This window comes from Talpa occidentalis, unplaced genomic scaffold (assembly GCF_014898055.3).
Source record: "Talpa occidentalis isolate TD23 unplaced genomic scaffold, MPIMG_talOcc4v2.1 talOcc4.11, whole genome shotgun sequence".
In the NCBI taxonomy this organism is placed as follows: Eukaryota; Metazoa; Chordata; class Mammalia; order Eulipotyphla; family Talpidae; genus Talpa; species Talpa occidentalis.
Window position 1 is genome coordinate 35,948,116 of NW_023601104.1, and position 18,292 is coordinate 35,966,407.

Below are 18,292 nucleotides of genomic sequence, written 5' to 3' on the forward strand. Positions count from 1 at the left end.
TTGTGAGGATTAATATAAAAACATAAGCACAGAGCCATGTATCAGCAACAATTTAATCTCCCTGAATCCAAATAGTCTTGTTTGTAAACTATAGATAGCATGATCTTACAAGATCATTAGGAAGATTAAATGACATCTGTCTGAAGTACCTAATGATTCCTTGCACAAGTGACACACAATCAATGTTTGCTGAATTAACCATATAAATACAAAGATTCTTTAGAAAGTAACAAAACAAGAAACCCAGAAAAGATTGCTTTCTTCTGTTTTCAAGAAAAGGATAAATATGCAATGAAAACTTTAACAGCATGAAATGAAGTATTTAAATAAAAAATATTCGGTCTTGATTCGAAGGGTAGTATCTTACCTATATCTAGACCTTGTCGAAGCTCCTTGATTTTATTAGTTGAACCAGACTTTCGGTAAATACCTTCTGTATACAGCCCATGCATTTCAATATAGTTTATGAGCTTTTCCACCACTAAAGGAACAGTTCTATCTTCACTGGTCAAACGGGACAGTTCAACTCCAAACTGCCGAGATGACAGCTCTGGATCATACTAAATGGAAGACAATTTTTTGTTACCAAATGTATTCAAATATCTTTAAACGTTTTTAATAAATTCTTCAAGGGGGACTACATTTTACTTCTCTGAGTTTTATGTGCACATTTATGAGCAACGGAGGGAAAACAAATAATGGTTAATGATGAGAGTATAAGTAAGTCCCAATTCACCTATAAGTCCCCGTTCCCCCTACTAGGCATCCCTCCAAAATAATGGGGGAAGAAATAAGCTCACATATATATGAACAGTTAATTTAATGACAAAGGAGCCAAGAATATACAATTGAGAAAGTCTCTTCAACAAATAATGGTGGGAAAGGTGGACAGTTTCATGCAAAAGAATGAAACTAGAGCATTGCCTCATACCATGCAAAAAAAGTAACAAAATTGATTAAAGACTTGGATCTAAGAACTGAAATCATAATATATGTAGAAGAAAATAGGCCAAAAAAACCTTGAGGCATTAGCTTCAGAGATGTCTTTGGGGACTCAACTGTAATGAGAAGATTTGAAAAAGCAAAAATAAACAAATGGGACTACATTAAACTAAAAGCTTCTACACAATTAAAGAAACTATGATGAAAATGAAAAGACACCCTACTAGAAGAGAAAATGTTTGCACATAATACAGCTGACAAAGGGCTAATAGCCAAGATATACACAAGCTTACCCAACTCAAAAAATGAAAATAACCCAATTAAAAAATGGGATTGAAGAGCTAAACAGACACTTCACCCAACAAGACACACAGATGATCAACAGGAACACACACAGAAAAATGTTCATCGTTACTTATCACCAGGGAAATTCAGGTCAAAACCCAAAATGAGGTATCACCCCACACTTGTGAGAATGGCCCATATCAAAAAGACCAGAAACAACAAGTGTTGTTGAGAATGTAGAGAACAAGGAACCCTCATACACTGTTGGTGGGAATGTACATTGGTCTAGTTCCTATGGAAAACAGTGTGGAGGTCTTTCAAAATGTTAAAAATACATATGCCATATGATCCAGCAATTCCAATCCCAGGTAACTATGCAAAGAATGCACAAACACTAATTTGAAGGAATATATGTACTCCTATGGTCATTGCAGCACTACTTACATAACCATGTCATGGAAACAAGCTGTGTTCCTATGACAGATAAGTGGATTAAGAAGATGTGGCATATATACACAATGACTACTACTCAACTATTAAAAAAAAAAAAATGAAATCTTCTCATCTTAGACAACATGGATGTAACCAGAAGGGATTTCGTGAAGCAAAGTATATCAGAAGGGAAAAGGCAGTAATACCTGAAAGGGAGGGAAGGAGGAAATCCTATACTCCCAAAATATAAACAGTGATGTAAAAGCAACACTGATTCACTTAAAAAAATTCCATGATTCCACTCATTTGTGGAATATAAAGAAACAGACAAAACTAAACCAAAACAAACTCTGGAAATTGGATTGTAGAATTGAGGCTACTTGAAGGAAAGAACAGGTATGGGGAATAAAGGAAGGAGAGGTCCCAATGGGCTATAGTAGAGGATTATGGTGCTTTGGTGGTAAGAGTGATGTGGTAATGTACATCTAAAGAGATGTAAAAATATACCCTGTAATCAAGTACAATATTATAAACTAATGTTACGCAAATAAAAAATAATACAAATAAAAGAATAAAAAAAATAATGAGTTGCAAATGAATATATTGTAACTGTACTATTTCCCTTCTTAATAAAAATCTCTTAATGTAAAGGTGATATTTGGGCAAGGGACAAGGGGCGTAGACTTTGTATGCTAAACATTTACATACCAGTTATCATTAGGAAATCTATCATTTCATATGAATTAGAATTGTCAATTTCTGAAACATAAGAATGCTTTGATGTTTATGTAAACATTAGGGAAGTTTAACTGGACATTGATGACAACAGGTAAAGGCACACTGACCCATGATTAGTGATCTAAGCTCTTTTTTTAATTGGTTTCAGGAGTGTGTCTGATAGCATATCTTACTAAATATATAAAATTTATGTGACTGAAACAGAAGTGCTTAACCTTAAGATTATTCAAGGTAATTCAAAGAAGGGAAAAATGCCAGACATTATCCCTGAAAACTGTAACCTTTTTTGGAAAATCTTTCTTGTTCTTTCCTTCCTTTGTAAAATTCTCCTTCCCTAACTCAACATTGTACACCTCGCTGTCTCCTTCAGCTTGTGTCCAGTCCCAAGATCTCTGAGTCCATCAGTACACTCTACTTTTTCTTTTCTGTTCTCACACTAATTCAAACCCTTATCACTGCCCACTTAGATTATTCTGACAGTTTCTTGACAAATTTCCGCATATCCACTTTCTCCACTTTTAATATATTCTATTGTATATACAATCTATTTATTATCCTCAAAAACTATCAGTGTCTAATTAGTATATATCAAGTTACAAACATTCTTGAGTCTGAAATTCAAGATATTACTTGAGTTGATGCTAATTTTTCTTCCAGTCTTATTATAAACATGTCATTTATGTGACAGGTGAGAGGAAAATAAAGACACAGACCTTACCCTAAAATTAATGCTAAGCTGCTAGTGTTAGTGTGTGGAGCTAAGTACTTTTGTATCTTAGAGTCCTATGAGATCCCTAAAAACTTCGCTGGCTTCTGACTCTTAAATATGCCCCTCTGCCTAGAAGTTTGATTTCTTGCCCTATAAGAACTGACAAATTCCCACTAGGAGAAAAACCATCCCACTAATACAGATTTACTATGTGCATTTATCTTCTCTTTACAATATAGGTCTCCTAAGGTACAATTTGCCTGGGCAGTTCTCTGATGCTTGGTAACAAACTCCACCCCACCCCACTCCCACCCTACCCCTGCCCCCCAGTGTTCTCAGCAGGAGCATCACTTTGCCACAAGTGACTCCATTGGAAGCTACTGTTTCACTTTCATTATATTTTAAGTCCCTAATGAAATTTCTCTTTGTATTTTACCATGATTTGTATACTCATTTGAAACAGATGCAAACTCTATGCAGACTGTAAACAATACACAGACATATGTATGTTATAGTTCAGATTTGTAGAGAATTGTTACAATTGTCAGTATGTGACTAAGAAGTAAAAAAAAGTGGTTATATTCAATCAAAGTTTGAAATCTTTCAAAAACAGTTTCCTCTTTGAGCTGTAAGGCACGAATGCACGTTCAGTATCTACCATCCAAGTAGAAATGTGTAAAAATATCAACTATGGGGGTGAATTTTGCTATTCAAATGAAAAATCTTTAATTATACTTTACCACTTTCAAGACAGTTCCTAGGAGTGTCTGAAGACACAGGAACCTTTAAAAGCAGTGTTCTGTAATTTTTTTGTGGTAAAATCACTAAGGTTTAGTAGCTCCCATGAAGTAAGGGTAAATATAGTTACCCAAGAAAATCCTATCAGTTTTATATACTTATCCCTCTAGGGTATGTATGCTGGATCATAAAATAAAATGTATTTATAACTGTGATTTGTGGTCAAAGTGTTTCAGAACCACTGCTCTAATCCAGCAAGAGGCTTATTTCTTTCCATGAGGCACAAAAAACTAACAGATTTATTATTTATTATTCATAGGGGTCAACTTCTTACCTTTTTAGAGCATTTGGCTGTGGTTTTTAGACAGCACTTCTTATGGCAAGCATACTTGCATACTGAAAAACAGGTTAAGAATGCAGTATTTTTAGAAGTCTGCGTATCAATTAAACAACTAGTTTACAACTGTATTCCAGACATGAATTCTTTAAATTAGAGACTACTGCAATGTATACACACACACACACACTTTATATGGCATTAGAATAAAAAAGTAATAAGAAACACATATTACTTGGAAAAATGGAGCTGAAAATGTGCCTAAAATTTCTAACCACTATTTATGAAAAAAATTTTATTCTTTCAAGATTTCCCATCCCTCCATCAGCCCCTGCCATACTTAAGGAAAATATCTATCTTTGCGGTTTGACTCACAATTTAGTACTCATGTTCTCTTAATATATTTGTTCTATAATTTGCTAAAACACCAGATATACCAGTGTGCAAGGAAGGCTTTATTGCCAATAAACTTGCTGAAATAAAAACAAATTGTGTAGCACATTAAGATACATGAAAGGACTTATTTATAATATTAGAAGGTCTAGATAGAGTTTTGAGCAACCAGAACTTAAAGAATATCAGTTGTACTTGGAGAAATGATATATAGAAAAGGTTCGGAGCAGAAATATCTTCCTGTAGCAAAAGGTAACAGGTGGCTAAGAAGCTGGTAGCTAGTAAGAGGCACACTGAATCTGAGAACATACTTGATTTATGTCATTTCCCTGTACCAGCTCTGGCTCCTGCACACCAACACCCAAATATCTTTAAATTTCTAAAGTAGAACTTGGGTTTTCGAGGTTAAGATCAAGTAGGAGAGGTTGTATCATTGTACTGGGAAAATCACAAGTATAATCACAAAGAAAGTTAACCAACTACATTCAAGCCATAAAAAAGCAGACTATTCAAACTTGTAGTTTCAACTTACAGAGAGAACAATACCAAAACTTACACAGGAATCAGATTAACATTAAACATGTCAATGTACTTCCTATTTTCACTTTCACTATAATTTTTTGGACTACTGATAATAAACAAGGAAAGCCACTGCTGAACTGTGGAAATATCCAACAATGGTGGTGATTTCATTATGATAAAGTGACTTTTACCCATGCTATTATACTGAACACCAAGCCTTTCCATTCAAAGCCTTGTAGAATTACTGAATGCACCAGAGTTGATGTCACAATGGAGGGAATGGAAGCTAAAGGACCTCTGTAAACCAGATCCAAGTTCACCTACAAAAAAATCTCTACACACATTCTTAGATTCACAATAGGAAAAAGTCCTTTTTGGTTATACCTATGGATCTTTTCATTAATTCATTCATCCATCTACCTAACAATATTTATTGAAACTTACAATATGTAGAACCATTCTAGGCATTGATGCTGAAGACAATAAGTTTCTTAACCTTACAGAACATACATTCAAGAGGAACAGACTGACAAATGAAAATAATATAATCTGGGATGCTGATAACTGCTATAAAAACTCTTAAAGTTGAGTAAGGGGACAGAATTTGGGGACAGGGTGGATCTTAGATAGGAAAGTACGGAGAGTTCTCTAAGAGGTAATTCCTGGTGGACACATGAATTAATTGAAACAGTAAGTACAGCAATATCTAGAAGAGTATTTAAGATAGAATTACATATACACTGACCAAAATCCACCAAAATATATTATTTGGCTACAGAGAATAAATGAGAGTATAATGAGAGATGGGGCTAAAGAATACAGAGTATGAATTACTCCCTTATGTTAAAGAAGATACAAGAAACTAAGAAAATACAAATGTCAACTGGTTAATAAAAAAGGACTCTCATACTTACATTTGCAAACTGAGGCTCGGTCCATTATCCATATCAAAGAAGAACAGTACTCACAGTATGTAGGGATGCTATATTGGGTAGCCTTAAAGATGTGACCATTGTGCTCTTCCACCTGAATGAAAATAATAAAGCTATTTATGTTAAAGGCAACACAATAAACACTGCCCTAACATGCTCAGTCAATGGGAAATCCATCAAATTCTTGTGAAATCTTCACTGGGCACTTATTACAGATTTTTGATCATCCGGGAAATAAAGACTAAAATACATGGCTTCTGTTTTCAAAAAACTAAAAATCTAGTAGAGACCAATTTATATGAAAATCAGAAAACAATACAACAGACATATAAGGGATGTTTTCTATGACTCTGAATAAGCAGAAGTTCCCAAATTTTTATTTTTAACTTTAAGAGCCTTTTATATTTTTGAAAACTGATGACCTTAAATAACTCCTATTTATGAGTTAAACCTATTGATATTTACAACACTAGAAACTAATACTGAAAAAATGTATTTGCTAAATTCCCTTAAAATTAACATTAAGCATACTACATGTTACATAAGTAACATCTTCAGGAAAAACAACTGTTTCTTTAAAACAAATTAATGAGATGAGGAGTACTGTTTTACATTTTTATAAATATCTCTAATGTCTGGCTCAAAAAAAGACACTTGGATTCTTCTATCTACCTCTGCATTCAATCTGCTGATAGTAAGCAGCTGAGTTTGACATATAACAAAATAATCCAGGGCCTCCCTGGTGGCGCAAGGGGTTAAGCACAGCACTGTGAAGCTATTCACAGCCTTTGCAGCAGGAATTAGAACCCTGGCCAGCCAGGGCGCTACCCACATCGGGCACCAGACCTCTCCAATCTCGCCCACTGCTCCATTCAGCAGTGTATTTCAGTCAGTCTGCCTGCTCTGCTCTCTGCTCAGTCTCTGGTGAATCCTCTCACCCCTCCCTCACCTCTGGCCTGTACCCCAGTTCTTGCATGCATAAACGAATGGGTCTTTAAAAAAAAAAGATAATCCAGTTTCGTACAGATATAGAACTAGGAAGTGGAATAATAATTTGTTCTGTCAGATAATAATACATCAAAACTCTACAACTGACAAATTAGTTAAAGGTTAACTGAAATATAAGATCTAAAACTATACCAATGAACTCTTCATTCTTTGTAACATCAAAATACACTGTTCTAAGCTTCATTAAAGTTTATAACTTTTAAGTTCAAAGTACCATTAAGAATATCAAAAGAAAAAAATATTTGCAAATCATGTAACTGGATAAAGGACTTCTACCCAGAAAATATGAAAACTTACAACTCAATAAGAATATAACTCAAGTTAACAATGGGCAATTCTGAATAGAAAATTCATAAAAATATAAAAAGCTAACTGGTAAATGAAATAAGCTCAAAATCATTAATCATCAAGGAAATGCAAGTTAAAAACATGATGAAATGTCACTTCCTGTCCACTAAAATGACTGGGTATTATAGTAGTAACAACTGTTGGTAAGAATGTGGAAAGATTGGAACCCTTCATATTGCGGGTAGAATTATAAACGACAAATCACCTGAAAAAAAGATTGGAAGCTTCTCAAAATGTTAAACAGAGTTTATATAAGACAAAGATTCCACTTTAGGTTTATACCTGAGAATTAAAAACATGTCTATACAAAAACCTATACACAAAGGATCACAGCAACATTATTCATAAAAATAAAAATGTAGAAACAACCCAAATATCTATTAAATGATGAACAGAATGTGCTATACCCATAACAGAGAATGGTATTTCAGCACTAAAAAGACCAAGTTGCTGATAAACCTCAAAACATTATAATAAGAGGGGGCCTCCCCGGTGGCACAGCAGGTTGCGCGCTGCACTGTGAAACTGTCCACAGCCTCTGCAACGCGGATTCAATTCCTGGGTGGCCAGGGAGATACCCACATGGCGTGGCAGACCTCTCCTGTCTCACCCACTGGTCCCCTCAGCAGCGTTTCAATCAGTCTGCCTGGTCTGTTCCCTGTTCTGTCTCTGTTAAATCCGCTTACCCTCCCGTGCCTCTGGCCCGTACTTCTGTTCTCGTATAAATAAATCCTTAAAAAAAAATTATAATAAGAATCATATGCAAAAACACCACACTTGTATAATTCTATTTATATGAAATGTCCCCAAACTGCAAAATTATAGAATCAGAAAGCACATTAGTACTTGTTGGGTGTGAGGGTGGTAAAAGGCAATGACTACAATCTGGCATAAAAAACTCTTTTGGGGTGATACAAATGTTCTAAAATCTGATTGCTGTGATGGTTGCAACTATATAAGTATACTAAAAATCAATGAACTATACAATTATAGAAGAATTAGTTCTGAGGTAACACTGAGTGTATCAAAATACATAGTAGGGGGCCTCCCCGGTGGCGCAGCGGTTGAGCGCTGGGTTTCGAAGCTGCCCGCAGGCTCTGTAGCACCGGTTCAATCCCCCGCCACCAGAGGAGGGTCCCACATGGCGCGCAGACCTCTCCTGCTGCCCGCTGCTCCCCTCAGCAGTGTACTTCGGTCCTTCTGCCTGCTCAGCTCCCTGCTCTGGCTCTAGTGAATTCTCTCACCCTCCTGCGCTTCTGACTGTATCCAGTGCTTGTATGTATAAACAAACAAACAAACCAATCAATCAATCAAAAAAAAAAACAAAAAAATATACATAGTAGGGGAGTATCATTTTTTTCCTCAAGGATTTAAATAAATAAGTAACTAAGTGAAATAATATCAACTATGGTTCATCTATCCCAGTTTTATAATATGGCTTTGCTCTAGGATGTCTCAAATATTCCCAGATATTGATATTTTATCTCACAAACATCATTCTACCCAGTGAAGTTGTAAATTGCACATACGCACATTATTTTCTTCTATAGAAATCTAATGTTAAAATTTTCATTAAAAATTTATTCTATGCTAAGTAAAATAAGACAGAAGGAGAAAGAGAAATACAGATAGTTTCATTCATATGTGGATACAGAGAAATAAATATTTAGACAACACAAAAACAAAAACAAATCTTGAAAATCTGAAGGTAAAACTGAGGTTACTAGAGAGAGAAAGGAGGAATTGAGAGAGGAGAGGAAGGGGCACAATGGAATATGGTAGAAGAATGTGGGTGCCATGGTGGTTGGTATGTTGTCGTAACATATCTGAAGAGATGGGAATCCTGTATTTCTGAGACATATACAGTGTTGTAAACTAATACTACCTTGATTTTTAAAAGTATCAAAAAATAAAAAAAACTTCCTTTATTCTGAGTGAATCAAATGCACAAAATAGAATACAATGAAAAATTTGTCTTTTATCTCATATTCTTTGCTCATTTTTATCTTTAGGTATTTCTTCCTAAATGAGAAAGATTATTCTTTTAAGACTTAAAGTATATAGGATGCCTAAACAGTACCTGTTAGTAATAAGCCTTCCTACCCTTTCCTTTGTATACAATCTTGTTTAATCTTCACAAAAATCTAGTGATGGAAGCATTATTCCTACTTTTAGGAAACTGAGGCTCAGTCTTATCTAAGCCTTTCAATTCAAAAATCCTCCTTTGAGGAACAGATGTAAGCTCAGCCAGGGGCTTAGACATACTATACTACTTTCACAATTCTGTACCTAAGAAAAGGAAGAAACTTTCAACAGGCAAATAGCTGTAAAAGACATCATAGTGGAAAAGCTATAAGCAATGATCTAAAAGACCTTAGAGATTGGCTTACAAGTGATAGGGAGATGGACTTGCAATTCTGATTTATTACTAAGGTCAACAATGAATATTCTAGAATTAGAATTTGACAGGGTCGTGAATCCAGGCTCTGTAGACCCTAAAACTTAACATTTTCAGGGGAAAGTTAGAAAGGGAAAATGAATATGGGAGAAGAAAGAGGAGGTAAAGGCAGCAAACTGAGCTTAGGCAGAGAGAATAGGGGTAAAGAGAAGAAAATGAAGCTTAGAAAGATAATCAGTGCAAGAACATGTTAAATCTTGTACACATGGTAAGAACTCCATATTCTAGCCTAAGAACACTGAATATCACTAAAGAGTTATAAGGAAAGGGAACGAGTATAAGAAGGCAGACCAATTGCAAGACTACGCATTGTAGGGCCTCCCTGGTGGCACAGCGGGTTGAGCGCAGCACTGTGAGGCTGTCCATAGCCTCTGCAGCATGGGTTCGATTCCCAGCTGGCCAGGGAGATAGACACATGGTGAGGCAGACCTCTCCTGTCTCGCCCACTGCTCCCCTCAGCAGTGCTTCTGGTCCGTCTGCCTGTTCTGCTCCCCTGGTGAATCCTGTCTCTGGTGAATCCTCTGTCTCTGATGAATCCTCTCACCCTCCCGTACCTCTGGCCTGTACCTCAGCTCTTGTAAAATAAATCTTAAAAAAAAAGAATATGCATTGTATTGCACTACTGTATAAAATGGTCAACTATTAGATATAATTTGAAGGTAGAGTGTCCAGACTTGTATCTAATTTTCCAATACCATCCTCTTTCCCCCATTACAAACAGCCAACACTTGAGTCAATCAAAGCTGTTAGAGCAATATGCCAGGTGTTTCACTCATGTGTATTTGGACAGACTTTTTCTCTCTGGCCAGATACTTAGCCCATCTAAACTACTATTCATGTGTCAAGAATTCTTCTATAAAATATATCTTCATGCTCCCTTTCTGTGTTTAAAAAGCACTTTGCACCATTTCTACTATAGTATGTAGCACATCTAACAGTAATAATCTTTAAATAACTGTCCTCAATAATAGACTATGAACTTTTCTATGCTAAACTCATCCTTGCAATTAAAAAGATTATTATAAAGACAGAGGCATGTAACACGATAATACATACAATAGTAAGATAAGCTCAAATGCTTTTGGAAATGACTTTCCAACTAGAAGTAACTTTAATTGCAAAATCCTAAATAGTTTTACTTTCTTTAGAAGAGAGAGAAAATTCATAAAAAGCAAAACCTTTATCTCTAATACTTAAAAGGGATCATATTTTTACCCTTTATGAATAAAATTTGCAGTTTTCTGGCATTTTAGGAAGCTACTATTGATAACAAGTCACAGAATTCAAGAAATATTTCTCATCCTAAATTTTTGTAAAGGCATAAATGATTACCCTCAGTTACTTGACAAACCTATTACTTAACTATAGCCACAAAAAATTTTGTGTATACTTCAAGCTGCTGGTTTGAAAATTACATTTTTATAACAAACAAATGAAAAAATCCCAACATATTATAACTTACTAAATCAGTTTCTTTTTTCCTTCTTTTCTTTCTTTCTGTTTTTGGCACCTGATGGGAAAGACATACAGAAACTGTAATACAACAAAAATTAATTTACTTTCTAACTTCTTTGCAAATACTAAGATTTTTGCTCAACAGAGAAGAAAGTAAGCAGATTTCCTTTATTCCAAAAGAGCAATTGAGCAGTGACAGTAAAATGAGAATTTTTTTGTGTGTGTTTGGTAAAACACAGAGCTCATAAAAGCAACAGACTGTCTTTTTAAACCTCAGTCCTGTCCAGAAGTCATGCCATATTAATTCATTATTTTATTTTACTAGTTGTAATTAATTTTAAAGATCGTAATTTACATTTTGGTTATAAAGAAGTCTTAATCCCAGAGTTAAATATAAAATGTTGTTATTTGGGACATGGAAAAGCTCTTTTACATATGACATTTCCAAATAACCATAATATAGAACAATCCAAAGCTAACTTAAAATTTTTAACAAACCGTCTCTGTATAACATAAAGAGCTTAATCTAGGTGTAGAACAGAAGAACTTTCAAGCATTTATTTAGATCTTCAAAATGAGTTCACACTGAAAGTAATTTAAACACATACAAAGTAGAATTACTAAAAGTAAAATGGAAAATAATCAATAAAAAGGACTACAAATATATCTGATACTTAGTAGTAATTAAATACCTAATTATTTTACCTGGGGTACTGAAAGGAAATACATTGATAATTTTGTGTAGTATGGATTTCATAGTATTTATCAGAGCTAAAGCAAGAATTGAATAAAATATCAATATTGAAGAAATTAATTAAATTCCACTTTCTCTGCCCTTAAAGTAATAATATTAACTTTATGGTGTATTAGATTGAAGTGTGATAAAGTTTGAAAATACATAGAGATATGAAAAAAACTGTATTAGTAATCAATCTGTCTACCTTTTGCTGCTATTGCTTAACAGTCTAATTGCTATAAAATATCAAATACCTAGCACTTAATGTGATTATTATTGTTATATAGATTTTTAGAAACACACATTTTCTAAAACCTAATTCAGAAGAAACATAATTTGTGGATCCTTACCTAAAGGTAAAGATGATACAAAGAATCGCATCTTTAACCACTGTTTTTCAAAAAAGAAATGCACATACTGACTGCTATATAATCTTGATGGCACAACATTATATTTTAACTCAGTGAAGAAAGTATTAATTGCAAAAGGTTTGGATAACATGGTTTGATCAATTTATAAGAAAGAATGGCGTCTGGAAGATCTACAGTAATGCTAAGCTGACATGCTTAACACAATGCTCGTCAAATACAAACTGTCTCAGACTGAAAATATTCACAATTGAATCCTTTTAGGAGTCAAAATAGGGGCCTCCCTAGTGGCCTAGGGGTTAAGTGTCAGCGCTGTCACTGCTACATCCTGAGTTCAATCCCCAGCCAGGGAGCTAACCCACATGGTGCAGCAGACCTCTCCTGTCTTGCCCACTGCTCCCCTCAGCAGCGTATTTCACTAGATCCACCTCTCTTGCTCCCCACTCTATTCTGGTGAATCCTCTCATCACACCCCCATCAACCCCAACACCTCTGCCCTACAACTAGTTCTTTTGTGTATAAATCAATTAAAAAAAACTAAAAAAAAGAAAAAAAAAAAGAAGTCAAAATATACCATATTTACCTTTGTGGTTATGCAATCCAAAGGCTTGAATTCATTCATATATTCATCCAAAAACACTTTAAAAGTATTGACCCAAACTCTAACTGGAGATTCACTCCAATCACGCTGCTCAAGCCTCATGGTTTTTTCCAGAATCTGCTCAAATAGTGCATAGAGGTCTTTATAACGTATGCTTTTCCCATCATCTATCTAAAAATAAATAATAAAATAGAAAGGTAAGGTTTTATGAAGAAATTCCTTAAATATAGAAGATTGATTCAACTTGTATTGGGCAGAATTTAGTATAAGAATTTAGTATAATTTTATATACTTTCCAATAAGTAAGCCCATGAAGTCATGTGGTATTTGTAAACGCACAACTACTTGAGTATCTGCAGAATAAAACCTGCTAAATTTTAGTAAAAAACCTAAGTTTAAAGAGTGTAATAATTTGATGGACCATAAAAGAAGGCAGGAACAGTTATACTTATATCAGATAAAACAGACTTAAAAATAAAAAAGGTAAAAAGAGACATGGTCACTACATTATGATTAAGTGGGCAATACATCAGGAAGATATAATACTCATCAACATATACTCACTAAATGAAGGAGCACCAAAATATATCAGACAATTATTATCATCTCTGAAAACAGACATTACAGAAAATACATATGTAGTAGGAGTCTTCAACATCCCCCTCTCACCAATGGAGAGATCAATGAGACAAAAAATAAACAAGGACACAAGAGTCCTAAATAAGGACCTAGATCTCATAGGCTTAACAGACATCTATAGGACATTGCACCCAAAAAAATTCAAGTACACATTTTTCTCAAGTGTGTATGGATCATTCTCTGGGAATGATCACATACTGGGCCACAAGACAAATATCAACAGACTTTAAAATCAAAATCATACCAACTATCTTCTCTGATCATAAAGGCATTAAACTAGAAATAAACCACGGAAAGCAAGGAACTCTTCCATTTCATGGAGATTGAAACCCACACTATTGGAAGACCATTGGATCAATGAGGAGATCAAAGAAGAAATTAAAAAATACCTTGAGACAAATGACAATGAGGACACAACTTTCTAAATGTATGGGACACTGCAAAAGCAGTAATAAGAGGAATGTATATAGCAATACAGGCTCACTTCAAGAAACAAGAAAGAAATCAAAGAAACAACCTAATCACCCATCTCAAAGAACTAGAAAAAGAAAAACAAACAAAAAAACACCCAAAAGCCAGTATAAGAAAGGAAATAATAAGACTCAAAGCAGAAATAAATGAAATAGAAATTTACAAAAACAATCCAAAAGATCAACAGAAGTTGGTTCTTCAGGAAAAAAAAAAAACAATGGACAAACCTCTAGGCAAGCTTATATAGAAAAAATAGGAGAAAACAAAATAAATAGGATCATAAATGAAAGAGGAAAAATTATGACAGACACAGCAGAAATCAGAGATTATTATGAACATTTACATGCAAACAAGTTCAACAATCTAGAAGAGATGGACAAATTCCCAAAACTATATAATCATCTTAAGCTAGATAAAGAAGAAATAAAACAACTAAACAGACCAATTACAAGCAGTGAAATTGAAACAGTAATCAATACTCTCCCCAAAAACAAAAAGCCCAGGACCAGTCACAAATGAATTCTACCAAATGTTCAGAAATGAACTAGTGCCTATCCTACACAAACTCTTTCAAAAAATTGAGAAAGAATACTACCAAATATGTTTCATGAAGCCAACATTAGACTAATACCAAAACCAAACAAAGACAACACAAAAAAAGAAAACTACAGGCCAATTTCCCTAGTGAACAGAGCTGCAAAAATCCTCAACAAAATCCTAGCCAACAGAATCCAACAATGCATCAGAAGGATAATACACCATGACCAAGTGGGATTTATTCCAGGGGCACAAGGATGATTCAACATCAGAAAACCAATTAGTATAATACAACACATCAAAAAAAGAAAAATAAAAACCATATGATGGTATCACTAGATGCTCAGAAAGTATTTAACAAAGTTCAATATCCATTTATGATGAAGGTCCTCAAAATTCTCAGGATAGAAGGAACAAAACTAAACATAATAAAAGCCATCTATGACAAACCCACAGCCAATATTATTCCCAATGGAGAAAAGCTGAAAGCCTTCCCATTAAGATCAAGAACAAGACAAGGATGTCCATTCTTGCCCCTGCTTTTCAATATAATACTGGAAGTCTTAGCCAGAGCAATAAGAGAAAGACATACAAGGAATCCAAATAGAAAAAGAAGTAAAACTATCACTATTTGCAGATGATATGATAATATACATAGGAAACCCTAAAAAATCCACAGAAAAACTAATCAAAATAATAAACCAATTTAGTAAAGCAGATGAATACAAAATCAACACACAAAAATCAGTAGTCTTCTAATATGCAAAGAATCAATCTAAAGAAGAAATTAAGAAAACCATCCCAGTTACAGCTGAAACAAAATAAATCAAATACCTGGAAATAAACCTAACAAAGGAGGTGAGTGGCCTATACAAAGAAAATTATAAAAGATTGTTAAAAGAAATAGAAGACACAAAGAAATGGAAAGACAGCCCCTACTCATGTATTGGAAGAATTAACACTATTAAAATGGCCATCCTACTGAAAGTAATTTACAGATTTAAATGCAATCCCAATAAAGTCTCAATGACTTTCTTCAAATAGCACAAATATTGATGAAATTCATGTGGAATCACAAAAAACTTCAATAGTCAAAGCTCTCCTGACTAAAAAGGAGGAGAAAGGAGGTATCACACGCCCAGACTTCAAACTATACTACAAAGCCATAATAATTAAAACAGTATGGCACTGGAACAAAAACACACAGACCAATGGAATCAAATAGAAAATCCAGAAATAAAGCCACACATATATGGAAAAACGAATCTTTGATAAAGGAGCAAAGAATATGCAATGGAACAAGGACAGTTTGTTCAATAAATGGTGCTGGGAAAACTGGACCACCACATGCAAAAGAATGAAACTGGACTACTACCTCACACCATGCACAAAAACCAACTCAAAATGGATAAAAGAATTGAACATAAGACCTGAAATTATAAAACATATAGAAAACCATAAAATATATAGAAATAGGTAAAACACTACCTGACATACATCTTAGTACATCTTTAAAGACTCATCCCCAAAACAAAGAAAGTGAAGGAAAAGATAAACAGCTGGGATTACATCAAACTAAAAAGCTTCTATTCAGCAAGACACATTAACCAAAACAAAGAGACACCCTACTGACTGGGAGAAAATCTTTGCATTCCATACAACTGATAAGGGACTCATCACAGAGATCTATAAAGAGCTCACAGGACTCAACAAATACAAAGTAAACAATCCAGTTAAAAAGTGAGCAGAAGAGCTAAAAAGACACTTCTCCAAATAGGAAATGCAAATGGTCAACATGTATATGAAAAAATGTTCAACATCCCTTATATCAGGGAAACGCAAATCAAAACCCCAATGATATACTTGACAGCAGTGAGAATGGCACATATTAAAAATCTAACAACAAATGCTGGTAAGGATGTGAAGAAAAAGGAACTCTCTTAAACTACTGATGGGAATGCAAACCGGTCAACCACTATTGAAAGCTATGTGGAGATTCCTCAAATTACTAAAAATGGAGCTACCATATGACCCAGCAATTCCACTCCTAGGAATCTACTCAGAGGACACAAAAACATTAATCCCAAAGGATACCTGCATCCCTATGTCTACTGCAGCACTATTTACAATCGTTAAGTTATGGAAACAACCCAAATGCCAAAAAATAGATGACTGCATCAAGAAGATGTGGTATACACACACACACACACACACACACACACACACACACGTATATCATTAACAGCAACATGGATGGAGCTGGAAGGGATCATGCTCAGTTAAAGATTTATTTATTTATTTATACAAGCACTGGGTACAGTCAGAAGCAAGGGAGGGGGAGAGAATTCACCAGAGTCAGAGCGGGGAACAGAACAGGCAAATTGATGAAGTACACTGCTGAGGGGAGCAGCGGGCAGCAGGAGAGGTCTGCGCGCCATGTGGGACCCTCACCCGGTGGCCAGGGATTGAACCGGTGCTGCAGAGGCTGCAGGCAGCTTCGCAACCTAGTGTTCAACCACTGCGCCACTGGGGAGGCCAGATCATGCTCAGTTAAATAAGCCAAAAGGAAAAAGAAAAATATTGGATGGTTTCACTTGTAGGAGGAATATAGGGGAACCAAATAAGGGATCAGGGAAAAAAATAATAATTATAATAAATTTTAAAAATTCAACAGGCAACTATAAATCAGAGCCATTCTGCAGGGGAGGGGTAGGAAGAAGGATCAAAACAGGGGAGGGAAGAACACAAGTGACCATGGTGATGATGGTGCATGGGTGAATTGGTGGTGGGAATTTTACAGGACTACACCTGAGAAGAGAAAGCATACATTGTATAAAAAGGAAGAATGATGTAAAATGTATACAAAATAAAATAAATAAATAAAAACTGTAATAATTTGAGCAAGTCCAGGGAAATTCTCGTCTTTTTTTTAAATTATATTTTATTATAAAGATTGTATGGATTACCGGATTCCTCTTAACTACTGATCTCCCACAAATGAATATAGTTTAGACAGAGCCACTCTAAAACTAAAGGAGTAAATTCTTGAATACATGCCTAATGATACACTAGGTAATCATCTCTGTTTTACTTTTCTAAAAAAAATTGCTATACTCAGAATACCACATTACTTTAAAAAAAAAAACCTCATGGAACTTCTGTTAGTTTGTTTAAATGAGGCTCTGAAATCTGAGAAGAAAAAGAGATTTTTTCTCATAAGTGACAAAAAGTGCCACAAATATTTGGCATTTATTTCTCTTTCACATTTTAGAATTACAAGTTTATCTTTTTTGATCCAAGGCTTGAAAACCAATGTTAAGTTCTGTTTCATAACGCTGGCTCTTCCTGTGATTCAAAGTGTAATCAAGGATCCAACAACTCTGATTCCCCAATTGGAACTGCAGGTGGTCAAGCAGAGACAGAGATGAGAGTGGTAAGTTGTTGGGCAGGACTGGGAAAATGTGGTCAATATTGTCCCTAGCAAAACCTAGTCACCTGCCATAGGCTGATACTTCTTTGTTATGATCTTGAAATTTCTGCTCTCTCACAGTGTCTCATTCTTGTTTTTAAAAGGTAAAAAATCTTATAGTGAGAAAGAAAAAGTAGAGGATAAATAATAAGCTTTTCTGGTTTCTCTTTTCAA

General features: G+C 34.8%; 1 protein-coding gene across 11 annotated transcripts in view; it reads right to left on the minus strand.

Moving 5' to 3' along the window:
• The window catches only part of MYO9A (myosin IXA), a 191,763-nt gene that overhangs the window by 19,376 nt on the left and 154,095 nt on the right, over positions 1 to 18,292 (minus strand). For all 11 annotated transcript variants that reach the window (XM_054688553.1, XM_054688550.1, XM_037502853.1 and 8 more), the window contains 5 exons: positions 12,985 to 13,173; positions 11,305 to 11,352; positions 6,011 to 6,122; positions 4,179 to 4,240; positions 368 to 560 (listed from right to left, as the gene is read on the minus strand). In XM_054688553.1, the coding sequence (XP_054544528.1) occupies positions 368 to 560; positions 4,179 to 4,240; positions 6,011 to 6,122; positions 11,305 to 11,352; positions 12,985 to 13,173 (604 nt within the window). The remainder of the gene's footprint in view (positions 1 to 367; positions 561 to 4,178; positions 4,241 to 6,010; positions 6,123 to 11,304; positions 11,353 to 12,984; positions 13,174 to 18,292) is intronic.